Source organism: Mesoplodon mirus, assembly GCF_964341445.2.
Source record: "Mesoplodon mirus genome assembly, chromosome: 13".
Classification (NCBI taxonomy): Eukaryota; Metazoa; Chordata; class Mammalia; order Artiodactyla; family Ziphiidae; genus Mesoplodon; species Mesoplodon mirus.
In genome coordinates this window covers 26,798,590-26,813,870 of record NC_138989.1, presented here as the reverse complement: position 1 = coordinate 26,813,870, position 15,281 = coordinate 26,798,590, and the positions used below count along the sequence as shown (strand labels likewise).

The following is a 15,281-nucleotide window of genomic DNA, read 5'->3' as shown; positions in this document are numbered from 1 at the left end:
CTCTTCAGGCAGCACTCGAGTTTCGACAGACAACAGGAGAACGGCTTCCTGGCCCACACCCTGGAAGTTCTTTTGTTGGTGTGGCTGCAGGACTGTCCACTCCCAGCTCTGCCTGAGGGCTGCCTCGCATCCACAGCCATTGCCGGGGTCATGTTGGCATCTGCTACTGTCTGGGTCACCCCTGGCTTGCAGTGCCTGCTGCATGAGACCCGTTGGTGAGTGTGGGACACGCCTATAATGCCAGGGGTCTCCCCGCAGACCTTTCTCCTGCCTTGGAGCCCTGCCCCGGCGGACTGCATGGACGTCAGCACCGCCCTAGCCTCACAGATCAGCTCATCCTCCTGGGGTAGATGTTTTGTTTCCCATGGATCACCCTGCCTCCTTTCAGAACCTGGCTGGGTGGTTTTCATTTAGTTTCATCTTCACATTGTGAACACATGCAGGCCCTGCTCCAGTGCCATGTCCAGCCTCGGTGTGCAGAGTGAGGGGGGCAGGCTAGAGTCAGTCTGCAGAATTGGGCAGGCCGGAAATGGAGGTTGGGGTGTGAGCTGGGCTCCAGGAAGCAGGCTCCGGGGGTGATGCTCAGTGCACAGGAGGTTGCTGGGGTGTGGGGGAAGCCCTGAGTGAAGCTGGCAGGGCCTTTGGGGTGGTCCCCGTGTGACGAGCGGCCAGGCCTTTGTGCACTGTCCGCAGGCTCTGGGCAAGGCTGCTCTGCAGGGCTCATTCCGGGGCCGCTGGGCACAGGGCTGGCGGGCAGCTGTCTCCCCAAGCCGTCCGCACTGCCAGAACTGGCATCTTGTGCCTCTCGGGTGGAAAGTAGTTATTTCCACACACCGTTGATCTTAGTCCTGGGTGTGTGATTTCCTCCCTCTGCGTTCTCGGACGAATATGGCGTTGTCCTAGTGATGACAGCGGGGTGGGGACCCTGCTCTGTCCGCCCTGATGAGGACTGCAGGGAGAGCCTGCCGTGCAGAGAAGGGAGCACGATGCCAAGCCGCTCCCCTCTCCCCTCTCCCAGTGGGGTCTGCTGGTCCCACAGGGGCTGCTCGACTGCCAGACCGCAGAACCCCAGGCCAGGTGTGCTGGCAGGGGTGACAGGGGAGGCTTTGCTCCTGTCAGGCAGGCACAGGTAGGACACAGAACAAGATGGTGGCATCCCTGCAAGCCCTGCAGCTGGGCTTGACCTTGGTGCTGTCAGAGCTGGGGCTGCCTGTGGCCTGAGGGGTCTTGTGGAAGTTTGCGGGACAGTCCTGCCTGTCACAGAGCCCAGCCCTCACTGGCCTCCCATGCCCACAGGCTCCCACACTCAGGAGGCAGGGACCTGGGGGTGTCCCGTCGCAGCCCAGAAGCCCCCGCCAGGAGCAGAGGGCCACCCAGCCTGGCCTTTCTGCCAGCGTCTTGGTCACTATGTGCTTGCGTGGGCACCCATGGGTGGGGGCGTGTGCCCGTGTTTGTATTTGAGAGGTGGGGCATCAGAGGAAGACCAGGGTGTGTGGCGAGGCTGTGAGAGAGAAGGGGCTCGTGAGTGGGGAGTGGTGGGGGGGGGGCGTGGGGCGGGTGAGCAGGCTGAGCCCCTCCCCCTCCAGGTCAGCCAGAGTGGCCTCACCATGCTGTCGTCACCGTCGCCAGGCCAGCAGGTGCAGACCCCGCAGTCGATGCCCCCTCCCCCCCAGCCGTCCCCGCAGCCCGGCCCACCCAGCTCACAGCCCAACTCCAACGTCAGGTAGGCCTGGCCCGTGCCCCTCCCCACTTGGCTTGCAGGCCCAGGCTCATGGCCGGCGCTCCCTTTCGCTCTGCACAGCTCCGGCCCTGCCCCGTCCCCCAGCAGCTTCCTGCCCAGCCCTTCGCCGCAGCCCTCCCAGAGTCCAGTGACGGCACGCACCCCGCAGAACTTCAGCGTCCCCTCCCCAGGACCTTTGAACACGCCTGGTAAGTCGGACCCAAGGCGGGCACAGTCCGGGGCCCTGCGAGGTGAGGGGCTGACGACCCTTCGTGGGCTGGGGCCGTGCTCACTGGGCCGTGTCCCGCAGTGAACCCCAGCTCCGTCATGAGCCCCGCGGGCTCGAGCCAGGCCGAGGAGCAGCAGTACCTGGACAAGCTGAAGCAGCTGTCCAAGTACATCGAGCCCCTGCGCCGTATGATCAACAAGATCGACAAGAACGAAGGTGGGGGCCGGGCGGGCGGGCCGGGGGCAGGGCCTGCAGACGCCCAGGCCCTTGTCTGAGTGCCTCCTTCTGCCCCAGACAGAAAAAAGGACCTGAGTAAGATGAAGAGCCTTCTGGACATCCTGACAGACCCCTCCAAGCGGTGAGCTTTGCCCCTAGGCCCATGGTGGGAGGATGGTGCTGCGCCCACACCTCACAGAGGGTCCCCAGCTGCTTGGCTGGCCTACCCTGTGGCCCTCACAGCCCTGCCTCACTGGGCTTCTGGCCTTGATGGGCTTCAGTCTGACCTGCAGCCCTGCCCCTGATTTGCTGGTGGCCTTGGGCAAGTGACTGGTTCTTAGTTACCCCGTCTGCAAAAGGGGCAGCTGAGCTCACACACACTGCCTGTGGGAGGGAACTGGGATGGCGTCCGAGAAGCACTTGGAAGGCAGAGGACACGCACTCATGTCCTTTCCCTTGCCCACCGGCCGTGGGGCTGCTGAGCACCAGAGCTCAGCCAGCGCCACCTCCTGTGCGTGGACTGGCCTTGGGATTCCTGCCGTCTCCCCAGGCCTTGGCTCAGGCCAGCCTCCCCTTCTGGAACATCCTCCCTGTTCTGCTCATCTGGGCAGAATGCTGGGCACTGAGGAGTGGGCCTGTTGGCGGTGGATGGCCCTCCAGGCCCTCACTGGGGTCATCGGGATGGGGGGCAGGGTCCTGGCCTCTGTCCTTCCCCTTGATCCATCACATGCGTGCCTTGTTCTGCCAGCCAGGACCAGCAGCTCCTGGGTGCGGGGCCATCTTGCCTTAGACTCTGGGTCTGGGAACAGCGGGTGGGCTGGCTGGGGTCCCTGGGGAGGGTTCTGGTGGCCCAGGCCTCAGGTCTCGCTCCATCCAGAGGAGGCCAGATGGTCAGTGGTTGGGATGAGAACGTGAGAGCTGCCGGCTCCCCTGTCCTCCCACGTGGAGGGTCAGCCACATCTTTTCCCCTATAGGTGCCCTCTGAAAACGCTGCAGAAGTGTGAGATCGCCCTGGAGAAACTCAAGAATGACATGGCAGTGGTGCGTAGGGTGCCGTGGCCTGGTGGTGTTGGTAGGGTCGCAGGCATCTCCGGGGAGGTCAGGGCTCACCCCACAGTGACTCGGAACCATGAGCTAGAAGGAGCCTGCAGTCAGAGGTGGGCAGGGGACCGTGCCGCTCAGTCTGGGGACCCTGCCCAGGAGTCCTCTTCCAGGTCAGGTCTGCAGTGTGGGTGGGGTGAGAACGTGGGGGAAATCAGCCTCTGGGTGTGGGCCCATGGGTGCTTCCTTCCCCCACAGGTGTGAGGGTTCTCAGGCCCAAGGCCAGGCCCAGGGGGAGCAGAGTGTGTCCAGGATCAGCCGTCCTTGTCTGCAGGGGTGGAGGTGGTGGGGGAGCCAGGAGGTCTGGCTGTGAGTGAGGATGAGGACCTGGGGTCTGGAAAGCCTCCCCAAGAGTGGGCTGCTGACCCTGCTGTCCTGTCCCAGCCCACGCCCCCACCACCCCCGGTGCCGCCAACCAAGCAGCAGTACCTGTGCCAGCCACTCCTGGATGCCGTCCTGGCCAATATCCGCTCACCTGTCTTCAACCATTCCCTGTACCGCACGTTCGTGCCTGCCATGACGGCCATACACGGCCCCCCCATCACGTGCGTACCACCCAGGGCTTGGTGGGCGGTGGGTCCTGGGCTATGGCCTGGCCAGGGTGGTCAACACGGCTACCTCCCCCAGGGCCCCAGTGGTGTGCACCCGGAAGCGTAGGTTTGAAGAGGACGAACGGCAGAGCATCCCCAATGTGCTCCAGGGGGAGGTGGCCCGGCTAGACCCCAAGTTCCTGGTGAACTTGGACCCTTCTCACTGCAGTAACAACGGCACCGTCCACCTGATATGCAAGCTGGGTGAGTGCCGGGGGTGGGGTGGATCAAGAACGAACCCTGACTGGCAGCCCCAGGCTCTGCCACTGCCCAGGACCACCTGCTCATCCCCCAGCCCCGGGCCCTCTCTGGAGCCTGCCCGCTGTCCTTGGTCCCCGCACGGTCCTGGCCCAGGACTCGCACTGGGGGCTGGGCCCTGAGCCTGCACACTTTCACCTCTCCCCCACGTGCAGGGAAGCCCCCTCCCTCCTGTCCAGCTGCGACTCTGCTCACCTGAGGCCCTGGGGAGACGGGGAAGCCCGGGAGTCAGGGGCCTCGGCTCTGCAGCAGCCTCACCAGAACCTCTGGGGGCTGGAGGGTGCTGTTGGGGAGCAGGGCTATGAGGAGGGGCAAGCCGGATCACAGGTGCGGCCTTGTGTGTTGCAGATGACAAGGACCTCCCCAGCGTGCCACCGCTGGAGCTCAGCGTGCCTGCCGACTACCCTGCCCAGAGCCCGCTGTGGATCGACCGGCATTGGCAGTACGGTGGGTGACTGAGAGGACGGGCCACCAGGCTTTCCTCCACGTGCCCCTGCCCTGCTGAGGCCCCCCTCTTCCCCTTCCTCCTTGGTGGGCAGGAGCAGGTTGCCCCTCAGTCACACGGAAAGAGAAGTGTCTCTGACCCCATGGTGTCCCTGCAGCTCCGGGGCAGCCGTGTTCCGGGAATGAGGGGTCAGCAGGCCCAGTGGCTCCTGTGGGCCTCTTCAAGGCTGACCTGGGGGCACACATGGGAGCTTGGGCTCACGGGGACCCAACTGAGTGACAGGCCCAGAGAGAGCCTTGGTGATGGGAGACAGTCCCCCCGAGGCTCAGAGCTGGCATGTAGAGGACCAGGACAAGGGCCCCCAGGCCATCCCTGAGGCTCCAGACCATTTTGTTCCAGCTCTCCACTGGCACACGGGAGCTGGCACCCCCGGTCCCTAGGCTGGGTGGGGCGGGCCAGGGTCCTGGCAGAGAACACAGCGCTCATGGCCCGCCGCTCTGCTGCAGACGCCAACCCCTTCCTGCAGTCGGTGCACCGGTGCATGACCTCGCGGCTGCTGCAGCTCCCTGACAAGCACTCGGTCACGGCCCTGCTCAACACCTGGGCCCAGAGCATCCACCAGGCCTGCCTCTCGGCCGCCTAGCCGCCACCGCCACTGCATCTCCGGCTGCCTGCCCTCCAGGGACCGTGGGGCAGCCGGAAGCCTCGTCGGGGCCCCGTGTCGGACATTTCTAGATGCTGGCTTCCTTAGAGAGCTTGGGCTTAGGTTAGCTTTCCTGCTTTTATCCTCTGCCTTGGGGACCCGCCAAACATTTCCCACACTTGGACAGGACTGGGACAGGCGGCTGGCTGCTTCCTCCAAGAGCCAGGCACGCCCCCGGCCCTGTGCTCCTCGGGCTACTATCCCCGCAGCCTCTGCAGGGCCCGTGTCCTTCCTTGGGAACTCAGGGTCCTGTGTGAGCCTCTCGCGTGTGCGCCAGAAAGCTCTTCTACCGTTTCTATAGGGGAACGTGCAGGACATAGGAAACCCTTAAAACATGCAGAATTCCCTGATCACGGTTTTGGGTTGAGATCGTGCCACCGTTGGCATGTGGGGCACGCCACAGGGAAGCTCCAGGATCCGGGGGCGCTGACTGCAGCTCGAGGGAAGGTCTGTTTGTGGCTGTGGGTCCCTGGCCACCGGCTGGGCCTCATACCTCATGATCCTTCTCATTCTAGCCCTGGGAGTCTGCTCAGCACTGTGGAGGCACCCGGGGAGCAGGGGTGTCTGGGTGGATCTTGTTCCTGGCGCCGTGCCCACTGGTTAGGCACTTAGGCCCACTCGGGTTAGGATGTTGTCCTCGGGACCCAGCATCTTAAGAACCCTCCAGACAGTTGAGGGCTCCTGACGGGGCGCCAGCCGGCCCTCTGGCGATGAGAGGTTCCCCCCTTTTGTATGTGCATTACCGTGTCTTCTGTGGTTCTTATAATAAATTTATTATTCCTGTGTTTGTCATGAATTTGTCACTGTGTCCCCCCCTCTCTGCAGGTCAGGGGCCCTCTGTCCAGTGAGGGGCACTGTCGGGGCTGAGCCAGGTCCCCCACCTTGGGGATGGCCACCGATGCCCAGACGTGCCTGTCCTGGTTCACCCCCAGGTTCCCTACTCCCCAAAGCAGAAGCGGCAGAGATCGGCACTGAGGACATGGCCGGTTGGGCCAGGAGGACTGTCCTGCCAGACAAGGGTCTGCGCTGAAGCTGCTGTTCTGGCGATTGAGGGGGTGGTGTGAGGCCATTGCAGGGTGGGGCCCAGTGTACAGGAGAGGACCTTCTCCCGTGGCTGTGGCTCTAGCCGTCCATGGAGGAAGGCAGGCTGGGTGGGGCTGCTTACTAGCTGTGTTCGTCAGTGGACACAGGACAGTGTCTTGCCCACATGCCGGGAAGGCAGCCTCCTGCACTCCAGGAAGAGTGTGCAGGCTGTCCCAGAGCTTGTTTTCTTACAGGGCAGCCGCAAGGCCCTAGCAAGCAGGGTGACTGCCCAGCAGGCCCCGCCCATGGCAGGGAGCAGAGCTAGGGGCGCTCAGGGCAGCAGTGCCTGATGGCCAGTGAGGAACAAGACTCACAACAGGGAGAAACGAGCTTTATTTCCAGTCTTCGACAGGTAGGCTCATGCTTATTTCATACTGCACACGTGTGTGTAAGTGCAGAAATACCAAGCAAAGAAAGAAACAGTTCCTCAGCCCTGAGACCACGTACTTTATCTGCCGTGGGTTTGGCTGGTCTGGAAGTTAGGCTGGCGTAAATGTACTAGGATTCTTTGGAAGTGCTACCTAGAGGGTGAGCGGTCGTGGGCCTGGCACTCAGAGCACCGAGTAGTGCAGCCGCCGGCTCTGCACCGCCTGCAGCCGTCTCTGCCGCTCGGCGAAGTTGCTCTTGAGGCTCTGCTTCAGTGCGGGCAGGATGGCGCACTCCGCCACGGGCGCCCGGCTCAGGATCAGGCTGGGGGGCGGGGGTGGGGTTGGTCACTGCGGACGCCCTCCGCGGCCCTGTGGCCCCTGGGCTCAGAGGCTGCCTTACCTCCCATGCCAGTAAGACTCACCATTTCTTAGAGACGCCCTTGGTGGCGACCTTGGGGAGCTGCGTGGCCCCCGGGTGCAGAGCCTCCTGGTCCCTGGGGAGGGACGAGTCAGCTGTGAGCCCCAGACAAGCAGGCCCTGTTGTGACCCAGTGGCCGCGTGGGGCACTTACTTGGGAGAACCGGGCCTGGCCTCCTCGGGGGCAGCCCTGGGTCTCTGGCTCCCTTCTAGGAGGGACTTGAGGTGCTGCAGCTGGAAGGCAGGGAGAAGAGGCGCGGTGGTTGGGGCTGCGGGGGCCCCAGGGCGCCCTGCAGCCGAGCCTCACCTCTTGGGCCTGCAGGAGGTTGTCATTCCACAGCTGGCGGATGACCACTTCGCACTCCTGGAGTGTGGCGGGCTTGCACAGGTGCGGGGGCAGCCTTATCGAGGGGGCATCCCTGGCACCTGCTTGCCCTTGTGCAGGCTGCCGGCCACCAAGGTGGCTGCTGGATTAGAGCTCTCCACTTTATCTCTGAAACAGCCATTAGAGCAGACCAGAGGCGGCCTGCCAGAGGTGATCTCTCACACCCCCTCTCGGGGCAGCACCTGCTCCAGCTTGAGTAGAGGGTCGTCTCCACGGCCTCCTGGGGGCCTGGCTCCCTTCTGCCTACCAGGGTGCTCCAGGCACCAGGTGGCGGGGGTGGGTCCCTGGGACCGGCCATGACCCGGGCCCGTCACTTCCTCCCCCTTCAAGGTACACTGAGGAGTCAGATGTGGTTTGAGCTGCCTGGCTGCCCTCAGTCCTGACCACAAACCCAGGGTGCTGGTGGAGGGGGGAGCCTAAAGACTGCAGAGAAGCAGGAGCCTGGCCTGCTGCTGGCACTACCCAGGAGACAACAGGGTCCCCTCTTCGGATGCAAAGTCCAGGCTCACTGCTGCTTCCCAGGAAGTCCCAGGAACCCGGGTGTCACCCAGGACTGGTCCTGCTCTGGTCTGCTGGCCCTGTGCCTTCCAGAGGCCAGCACAGCTCCCAGGGTAGAGCCCAAACCTGACTCAGGGTTGTCTTGGCAAAAAGCAAGCTAATGTGGAGGCCAAGTTACTTTGTTTCTGTGCTTTGAGAGAATGCTTTAGGGGCTGCTGCTGGCCCCTCTTGCGGGCTCAGGTCAGTGCAGGGACTGTGCAGGACCCCCAGGGGAGGGGAGAAGGCAGGGTCCACCAGATGGGCAAGCCCGGCTTTCACAAGCTTGCTTCCCTCTGAAGACCTGCCTGTTTGGAAGGACAAAGCAATTGGCTGGTTCCAGGGTGTGAACCTGCTGAATGCAACCCTGTCCCGTGGGGCTCACGGAGCCTTACTTGGCCAGCCCCTGTGCCCCGAGGGCTTTGTCCACCCTGCTGCTGTGAAGCAGGGCAGCAACCAAGGGCTCCTCCTCCAGGTCCGACTTCTGGGGAATGTCAGCTTTCGAGTCTTGCTTCTTAGAGGAGGTGGGCTGGGGCCTGGCCTTGCCTTGCGAGTTGGCTGCGAGTCAGACCCAGACAGGGCCAGTCACTGGGCATCTGTCGGCTGTATGCACCAAGGGGCCCCGCCCCTGCATCAGTTTCCTCTTTGTAAAGGGGAGATGGTAATGGCCTCCCTCCGAGGGCTGCTGGGAGGCACAGATGCGGGAGTAGGGTGAAGCCTATGGGTGCCTGAATGTACTGAAGCGGACGTAGTGGTGGAGGTGGCTCCCCGAGCAGCCGAAGTGGGGAGAGCCCCACACACCCCGTGGGGCAGTCTCCTCACGGGCCTCGGTAAAGGCCGGGGTGGGGTAGCCAGCAGCTGTTCCCTGACTCTGAACCCCATTTCGGGCAAAATGAAACGGAAGGAAAGGTCTGGTCCCAGCCTGTGCAGGTCTGCTTTCCCAGGATGAGGCCCCTCACTCAGCAAAAATGCCACAAATCCAGGCTCTGTAGGAGGGCCAGCCCACCCGCGTCCTGTCTGCTCTGAGGGACACAGCAGCAGTGAAGACCACTCGGGGCTCCTCTGTCACACGCTCTGCCTGACTCATGCCCCACACTGACCATCTTGCCTCGGCAGCCAAGCCTGTCCTGCTTTTGTGGCCTGTCCTCAGGCCTCCCTCCAGCCGACCCACTAACCCGTCCCCTGGCCTCAGCTCCCTCCTGGAGGTTTCAGCTCACAGGGCACCTGGGGACCCTCCTTGGTCCCACAGCTACCCCTTAACCCCCAAGTCCATGGGGACTGGCAGAGGCACTCCCCCGAGGTCTGCCCCACAGAGGACCACCGTGGGCTTTCAGCATTCGGCTCAGCACCCCACTTGCCGTTTCAGACCCGGGCGCCCCGAGGTCTGTACCTGCTCTTACCCGACCCTGAGCACAGAGGTGGTGGTGTGCTCACCTGACACCACTGTATTCGAGATGGACTTGGACTGAAAGCTGGAACTGGAGATGCTGCCTGTGGGGGCTGCTTGGGGTCAGCAGAAGGTGGCAGCAGCGAGGCTCCCATCCCTGCAGGTCCCAGCACTTCTGCACGGCCAGGTCCACCTGTGCCCGCCTCCTGGCTCTGCAGGTCCCAGCCCTCCCCCACACTCTGGTGAGGCAGCCCCAGACACCGCCAGTGCCAGAGGGAGCCAGGGCCGCGGGGCTGGGGACGGAAGAAGCAGTGGGACCTGAATGGGAGCACGCCCTCTCTCGAGGTCCCATCGGGGGACCCCTGCCACTACGTGCCCACATCAGCTCGCTGGAGCTGTGCCGCCCCACTGGAGAAGAGCCCTCACCACCCCATCCTCTGCGTATCTCCCAGGAAGAGAGCCCTGGGTACACCCCAGACTGGGGCATTCCAGGCGGGCACCACTCACCACTCAGACCACCTCCCGATGTCAGACCTGTTCCCAAAAGTAAGAGGGGAGGGGAGCCCAAGACTCGACCTGGTCGTCCCCAGGGTTAGGGGGCTGGGCTAGGGGACAGGCAAGGTGAGTGGGCCACAGTTGAGGACATGCCCCCGTGATTGCTGTGGAGATGATAGGGAGGACCCTGGAAGGAGTGTGCCCAGAGCTTCCTGCCCCAAGGCCAAAGGGACCAGGGTTGGGGCTGGGGCTGGGGCTGTGCCGGGGAAGCCTGGGGCAGCAGTCCAAGTGAAAGCGCACCAGGATAGTGAGGCCAGGGCTGGGGAGGGGGGAACCTGGGCAGCCCCCTGCCCCAGCTGCTCTGTCCACTGCCCCTGCTACACAGAAATCAGGCTTTGGGGTCCCCAAGAGTGGCACTTGCTGTGCTTGGGTGCATGAAGTCACCCAGACCATGGCTGGGAGCGGTCTGTCTGTCCAGGCCCCCTCCTCACTGGGATAGTTCGCGTGGGCATAAGCAGTCTGGGGGCTTGCTCTTGAGGGCAGTAGCTTCCCATCAGGCACCTGTGGGCCTGTCTTACCTGTCTTCTGCGGCTTCTGATTCATGATTAGCTTGTAGTGGAGATCTGAAAACAAGCAGGGGCTCTCCTCGTGGCTACTCTGAGAAAAGAAGCTTCGCCTCCCCTGCCCACTCCTCCTTGCTTAGCCCCTGAGAGACCCTGCTCCATGGACCAAGCCTTTGCCTTGGCACCCTCGGGTCGGTGATGCCTCTGGCTGCTCCCTGAGCCAGAACCCCTGTGTGAGAGCCTCCCCCGGAGCCCATTCCTCCATCCGTGACGTCTACAGAGCAGTCTCTGCCATGCGGGCCTGGGCTCTAGGGGGACAGAGGCGAGTCAGGATGACCCAGGTGTCAGGGATCGTTCTGGGGCCCCGGATCTGGGTGTGCTTAGTTTGTGAAAATTCATTGAGCTATATACGCGTACTTTGGGGGTGTGTTTCACTTCTACAAAAGTTTTTCAAAGGAGGCCGCCTGACCCTGCCTGGAGAGGAGAGGTGGGCCGGGTTACCTTCGGCAGTGGCGCGGCCAGACCCGCCCCCCGCAGTTGGCTTTGGTGCTGGGGCGGGGAGCCGAACCCCGAGTGGCCGGGGTGGGACTTGCGGCCCTGCGTCCTCCCTCAGCCTTCGTGCGCCGTCTGGGCGCGGCAGCCCCGGCCCGCCGCCCGCCTCACCCTTGTTCTCCCGCTTCAGGTGCTCGATTTCCTCGTGGAGCTTGACCAGCGTCTCCGAGTGCTGCTGCTGCAGGAACTGCAGCGTCTTCTCCAGGTCCAGCGCCCGCTTCTGCGCCTCGCTGAGTCCGACCGGCGCGCCGTGCTGCCCGGGGTACGGAGGGACCGCGGGCAGGCGCGGGCGCAACGCGCCCCGGGAGCCCAGGATCCCCGAGCTGGGGGGCCGCAGCCCGGCCGCCACCCCCGCCGCGCTCATGTAACCGCCTCCGCCGCGGACGCACGCCCACTCGGTGGCCCGGCTACCGACGCTCAGCTCGGCGTCGCCATGGAAACGGGCGCGCCCGCAGGGGGGGTCTTTGCGTGCTACGGGGCGGGGCCTGGGCGCCAGGGGCGGGGCTGCGGCGGGGCGGGGCCTGGGTGATACACCTGACTTAATTGGATGGCATCCTCTGACTTAAACCACAGAGAATCGTCTACCTTTACAGGTCTTAATATTTAGTTTTGTTCACTGCTTGTGGGTTTTTTGGCTTTTTATAATATTTTTTGATGGGGACCATTTTTAAAGTCTTTGTTGAATTTGTTACAATATTGTCTCTGTTTTATGTTTTTTGGCCCCGAGGCATGTGGGCTTTTAGCTCCCCAACCAGGGATTGAACCCGCACCCCCCGCATTGGAAGGAGAAGTCTTAACCGCTAGACTGCCAGGAAAGTCCCACTGGTTGTGTTTTAATAGTTCACTTTTTTGTTTTTGTTTTTGTTTTTGTTTTTTTTTTTTTGCGGTATGCGGGCCTCTCACTGTTGTGGCCTCTCCCGTTGCGGAGCACAGGCTCCGGATGCGCAGGCTCAGCGGCCATGGCTCACGGGCCCAGCCGCTCCGCGGCATATGGGATCCTCCCGGACCGGGGCACGAACCCGTATCCCCTGCATCGGCAGGCGGACTCTCAACCACTGCGCCACCAGGGAGGCCCTAATAGTTCACTTTTTGAATAGATGATACGATTACAGGATGATACGACTTTAGATGGTAAGATTTTGATTCAAAAATCAAAAGGTAGAATTTCCACTTCCAATAATCGCAGAACCCTCGTGCTTTATGAAATGTGGACAAAATACATGAAACAGCTGTCTGAAAGCACTGGAGAAGAGCAAAAAGCAGGCGGAAACTGGAGGAAGGCAGCTCTTGAAAGACAGCTGTTTTCTTCTGAGGGCTCCTGATCAGCCAGACCCGAACAGGAAGCCAGAGCCTTATCGGCTGGAGAGGGCGAAGGATGCAAACTGAGGGGCGCTGGGAAGTTTGGGGCCATAAAACCCCCTTCAAGTACGTGGCTGGCCTGAAATGCACATGTAGGGGTAAGATTCCAAAGGTCCCAGGGCAAGACAGAGCTGGAGGGCGAAATGGCCTAACTCCAGGGGAGACCGAGTTTGGAAACTGACAGAGAAGCTTGGTAAACGCCTCAGTTTTCCATTTAAACCCCAAAAGGGCCACAGCTTAGAAATAAAGACTGTGTTCTAGAAATAAGGGATTTGCACTAAGACTAAGGAAGAAATCAAAATACATTTGCCCTAATAGAACTTAAAGCCCAGTCTCCACAAGTCCATGGTGATCTTCCCATAATTAAACTGCCTAAAGAACAGAATTCAACACTCTTCAGAGAATGATAACAGAACCCAGAGTCTCAATGACACATCATCTGCAAGGTCTGAATTACACTAGTAAATACCAGACATGCAGAGAAACAGACAAATGGTGATGGAGTCAAGGACAGAAGTATATCCTCCTCAGTAGAAATGATTCGAACAATGCAGATAAATCCAAGTCCACCCTGCCCCCTGTCACGAGCGAGGCATGGCCACTGCCTGAGCCTTCTCTGTGTTTACGTACTTACACTCGTACACTTATGGGTAGGACTCATTTGTCTGCAGTGGCCTTCAACTGTTTCTGTGTAATGGGATCATGACAGACATATTGCTTTGCAACTTGGTTTATGTTTTTGTTTTTTTTAAATTTATTTTTGGCTGCTTTGGGTCTTTGTTGCTGCACGCAAGCTTTCTCTAGTTGCGGCGAGCAGGGGCTACTCTTCGTTGTGGTGCACGGGTTTCTCATTGCAGTGGCTTCTCTTGTTGCAGACCCCGGGCTCTAGGCGCGCAGGCTTCAGTAGTTGTGGCACACGGGCGCAGTAGTTGTGGCTCGTGGGCTCTAGAGTCCGGGCTCAGTTGTTGTGGCTCGTGGGCTCTAGAGTCCAGGCTCAGTAGTTGTGGCACACGGGCTTAGTTGTTCCGCGGCATGTGGGATCTTCCCAGATCAGGGATTGAACCTGTGTCCCCTGCATTGGCAGGCGGATTCTTAACCACTGCGCCACCAGGGAAGTCTCTGGTTTATGTTTTAACAGCAGGTCTTAGAGAACATTCCAGGGAGTTCATGAGTTCCTGCCTTTTTTATTTTATTTTATTATTTTGAGCATTTTATTTTTATTTTTTTGAATTTTATTTATTTTTTTATACAGCAGGTTCTTCTTATTCATCAGTTTTATACACATCAGTGTATACATGTCAGTCCCAATCGCCCAATTCATCACCCCCCCACCCCCACCCCCCCGCCACTTTCCCCGCTTGGTGTCCATACATTTGTTCTCTACATCTGTGTCTCAGTTTCTGCCCTGTAAACCAGTTCATCTGTACCATTTTTCTAGGTTCCACATATATGCGTTAATACACGATATTTGTTTTTCTCTTTCTGACTTACTTCATTCTGTATGACAGTCTCTAGATCCATCCACGTCTCAGCAAATGACCCAATTTCGTTCCTTTTTATGGCTGAGTAATATTCCATTGTATATATGTACCACATCTTTTTTTTTTTTTAAGATGTTGGAGGTAGGAGTTTATTAAATTATTTATTTATTTTTGCTGTGTTAGGTCTTTGTTTCTGTGAGAGGGCTTTCCCTAGTTGTGGCAAGCGGGGGCCAGTCTTCATCGTGGTGCGCGGGCCTCTCACTATTGCGGCCTCTCTTGTTGCGGAGCACAGGCTCCAGACACACAGGCTCAGTAGTTGTGGCTCACGGGCCTAGTTGCTCCGCGGCATGTGGCATCCTCCCAGATCAGGGCTCGAACCCGTGTTCCCTGCATTAGCAGGCAGACTCTCAACCACTGCGCCACCAGGGAAGCCCCGTACCACATCTTCTTTATCCATTCATCTGTCGATGGGCATTTAGGTTGCTTCCATGACCTGCCTGCCTTTGTTTTTTATTGCTACACAGTATTCTCTGGGCTCATCCTATTTTTGCTCTCCTGGGCCATCCTAACCCTCCAGGACAAAGTCAAGGACAGGCTGACTGTTCCCGTGACAGTAAGGGCCAGGTGTGCAGTCCGAGAGGAGGCTCCTGCTGCTACACCAATTGTCAGCACCATAAGATGAGCTTCAATTAACAGGGAGAAAACGTTTTCACCTACTGACTCTCAGGGGGAATATGTTTAGAATTGGAATTACCTGCTGATTTAAGTAAACAAGTGTCACATGGGAAATGATGACGATCTTTTCAGCCACAGCTGAGGGCTGCGATGTGGCACCCTCCGCTCCTTTGCAGTCACATAAGAGCCTGGAGTTCCTGTGCATTATCTCATTTCATCCTTGAAATACATTCGTCAAGGCAAGTGTTATTACATTTCCAATTTATGAACAGGGAAAGCAATGTGCAGAAAAGGGTTTTTAAAAAAAGTAATATGATGGGAGAACATGTATATTGTTGTACATATTTTCATTTCTCTGAATTTTTGTCACTTGCGCTTGTGGTGTCATATCTGAAAAACCATTGAGTACTTCACAGTTATGAATATTTACTCCTGTGTTTTCTCTTGACAGTTATAGTTTTAGCCCTTTCTTATACATCCGTCTGTGATCTGAATGTTGGACAGGTCCCTTCAATGCAGTGACCACGCATTTCCTCGTTGATTTTTGTTCAACGTTAGACTGAAGAGCCCCTTTTCTTATCCTAATCTTTTTCTGCTCATGTACAAATTAATTTATCCAATAGTTCATATTTTGATTCCTGAGATGTGAGAAGCTGGATGTGTATATAATAGGTAAAATTGGTTATTTATTGGGCAGCTACTATGTGCTTGCTCAGTGCT

The 15,281-nt window shown here is 59.4% G+C and overlaps 2 protein-coding genes across 3 annotated transcripts in view; one reads left to right on the top strand and one right to left on the bottom strand.

Annotated features, from left to right (window-relative positions):
* The window catches only part of MED15 (mediator complex subunit 15), a 61,950-nt gene extending 55,903 nt beyond the window's left edge, over window positions 1-6,047 (top strand). For both annotated transcript variants that reach the window (XM_082640853.1, XM_082640852.1), the window contains 9 exons: window positions 1,587-1,723; window positions 1,802-1,929; window positions 2,031-2,165; window positions 2,244-2,307; window positions 3,140-3,206; window positions 3,651-3,811; window positions 3,894-4,060; window positions 4,463-4,561; window positions 5,066-6,047. In XM_082640853.1, coding sequence (XP_082496979.1) covers window positions 1,587-1,723; window positions 1,802-1,929; window positions 2,031-2,165; window positions 2,244-2,307; window positions 3,140-3,206; window positions 3,651-3,811; window positions 3,894-4,060; window positions 4,463-4,561; window positions 5,066-5,202 — 1,095 coding nt within the window. In that variant the 3' untranslated portion in view covers window positions 5,203-6,047. The remainder of the gene's footprint in view (window positions 1-1,586; window positions 1,724-1,801; window positions 1,930-2,030; window positions 2,166-2,243; window positions 2,308-3,139; window positions 3,207-3,650; window positions 3,812-3,893; window positions 4,061-4,462; window positions 4,562-5,065) is intronic.
* Window positions 6,048-6,663: 616 nt separating this feature from the next.
* On the bottom strand, window positions 6,664-11,474 carry CCDC74B (coiled-coil domain containing 74B). Its single transcript, XM_082640879.1, is given in 9 exon segments — window positions 6,664-7,035; window positions 7,136-7,283; window positions 7,286-7,364; window positions 7,438-7,538; window positions 7,541-7,623; window positions 8,445-8,607; window positions 9,484-9,540; window positions 10,510-10,554; window positions 11,158-11,474. Coding segments are annotated over 9 exon segments (1,068 nt in total). The 5' UTR covers window positions 11,411-11,474; the 3' UTR covers window positions 6,664-6,896.
* Window positions 11,475-15,281: the final 3,807 nt, after the last annotated feature.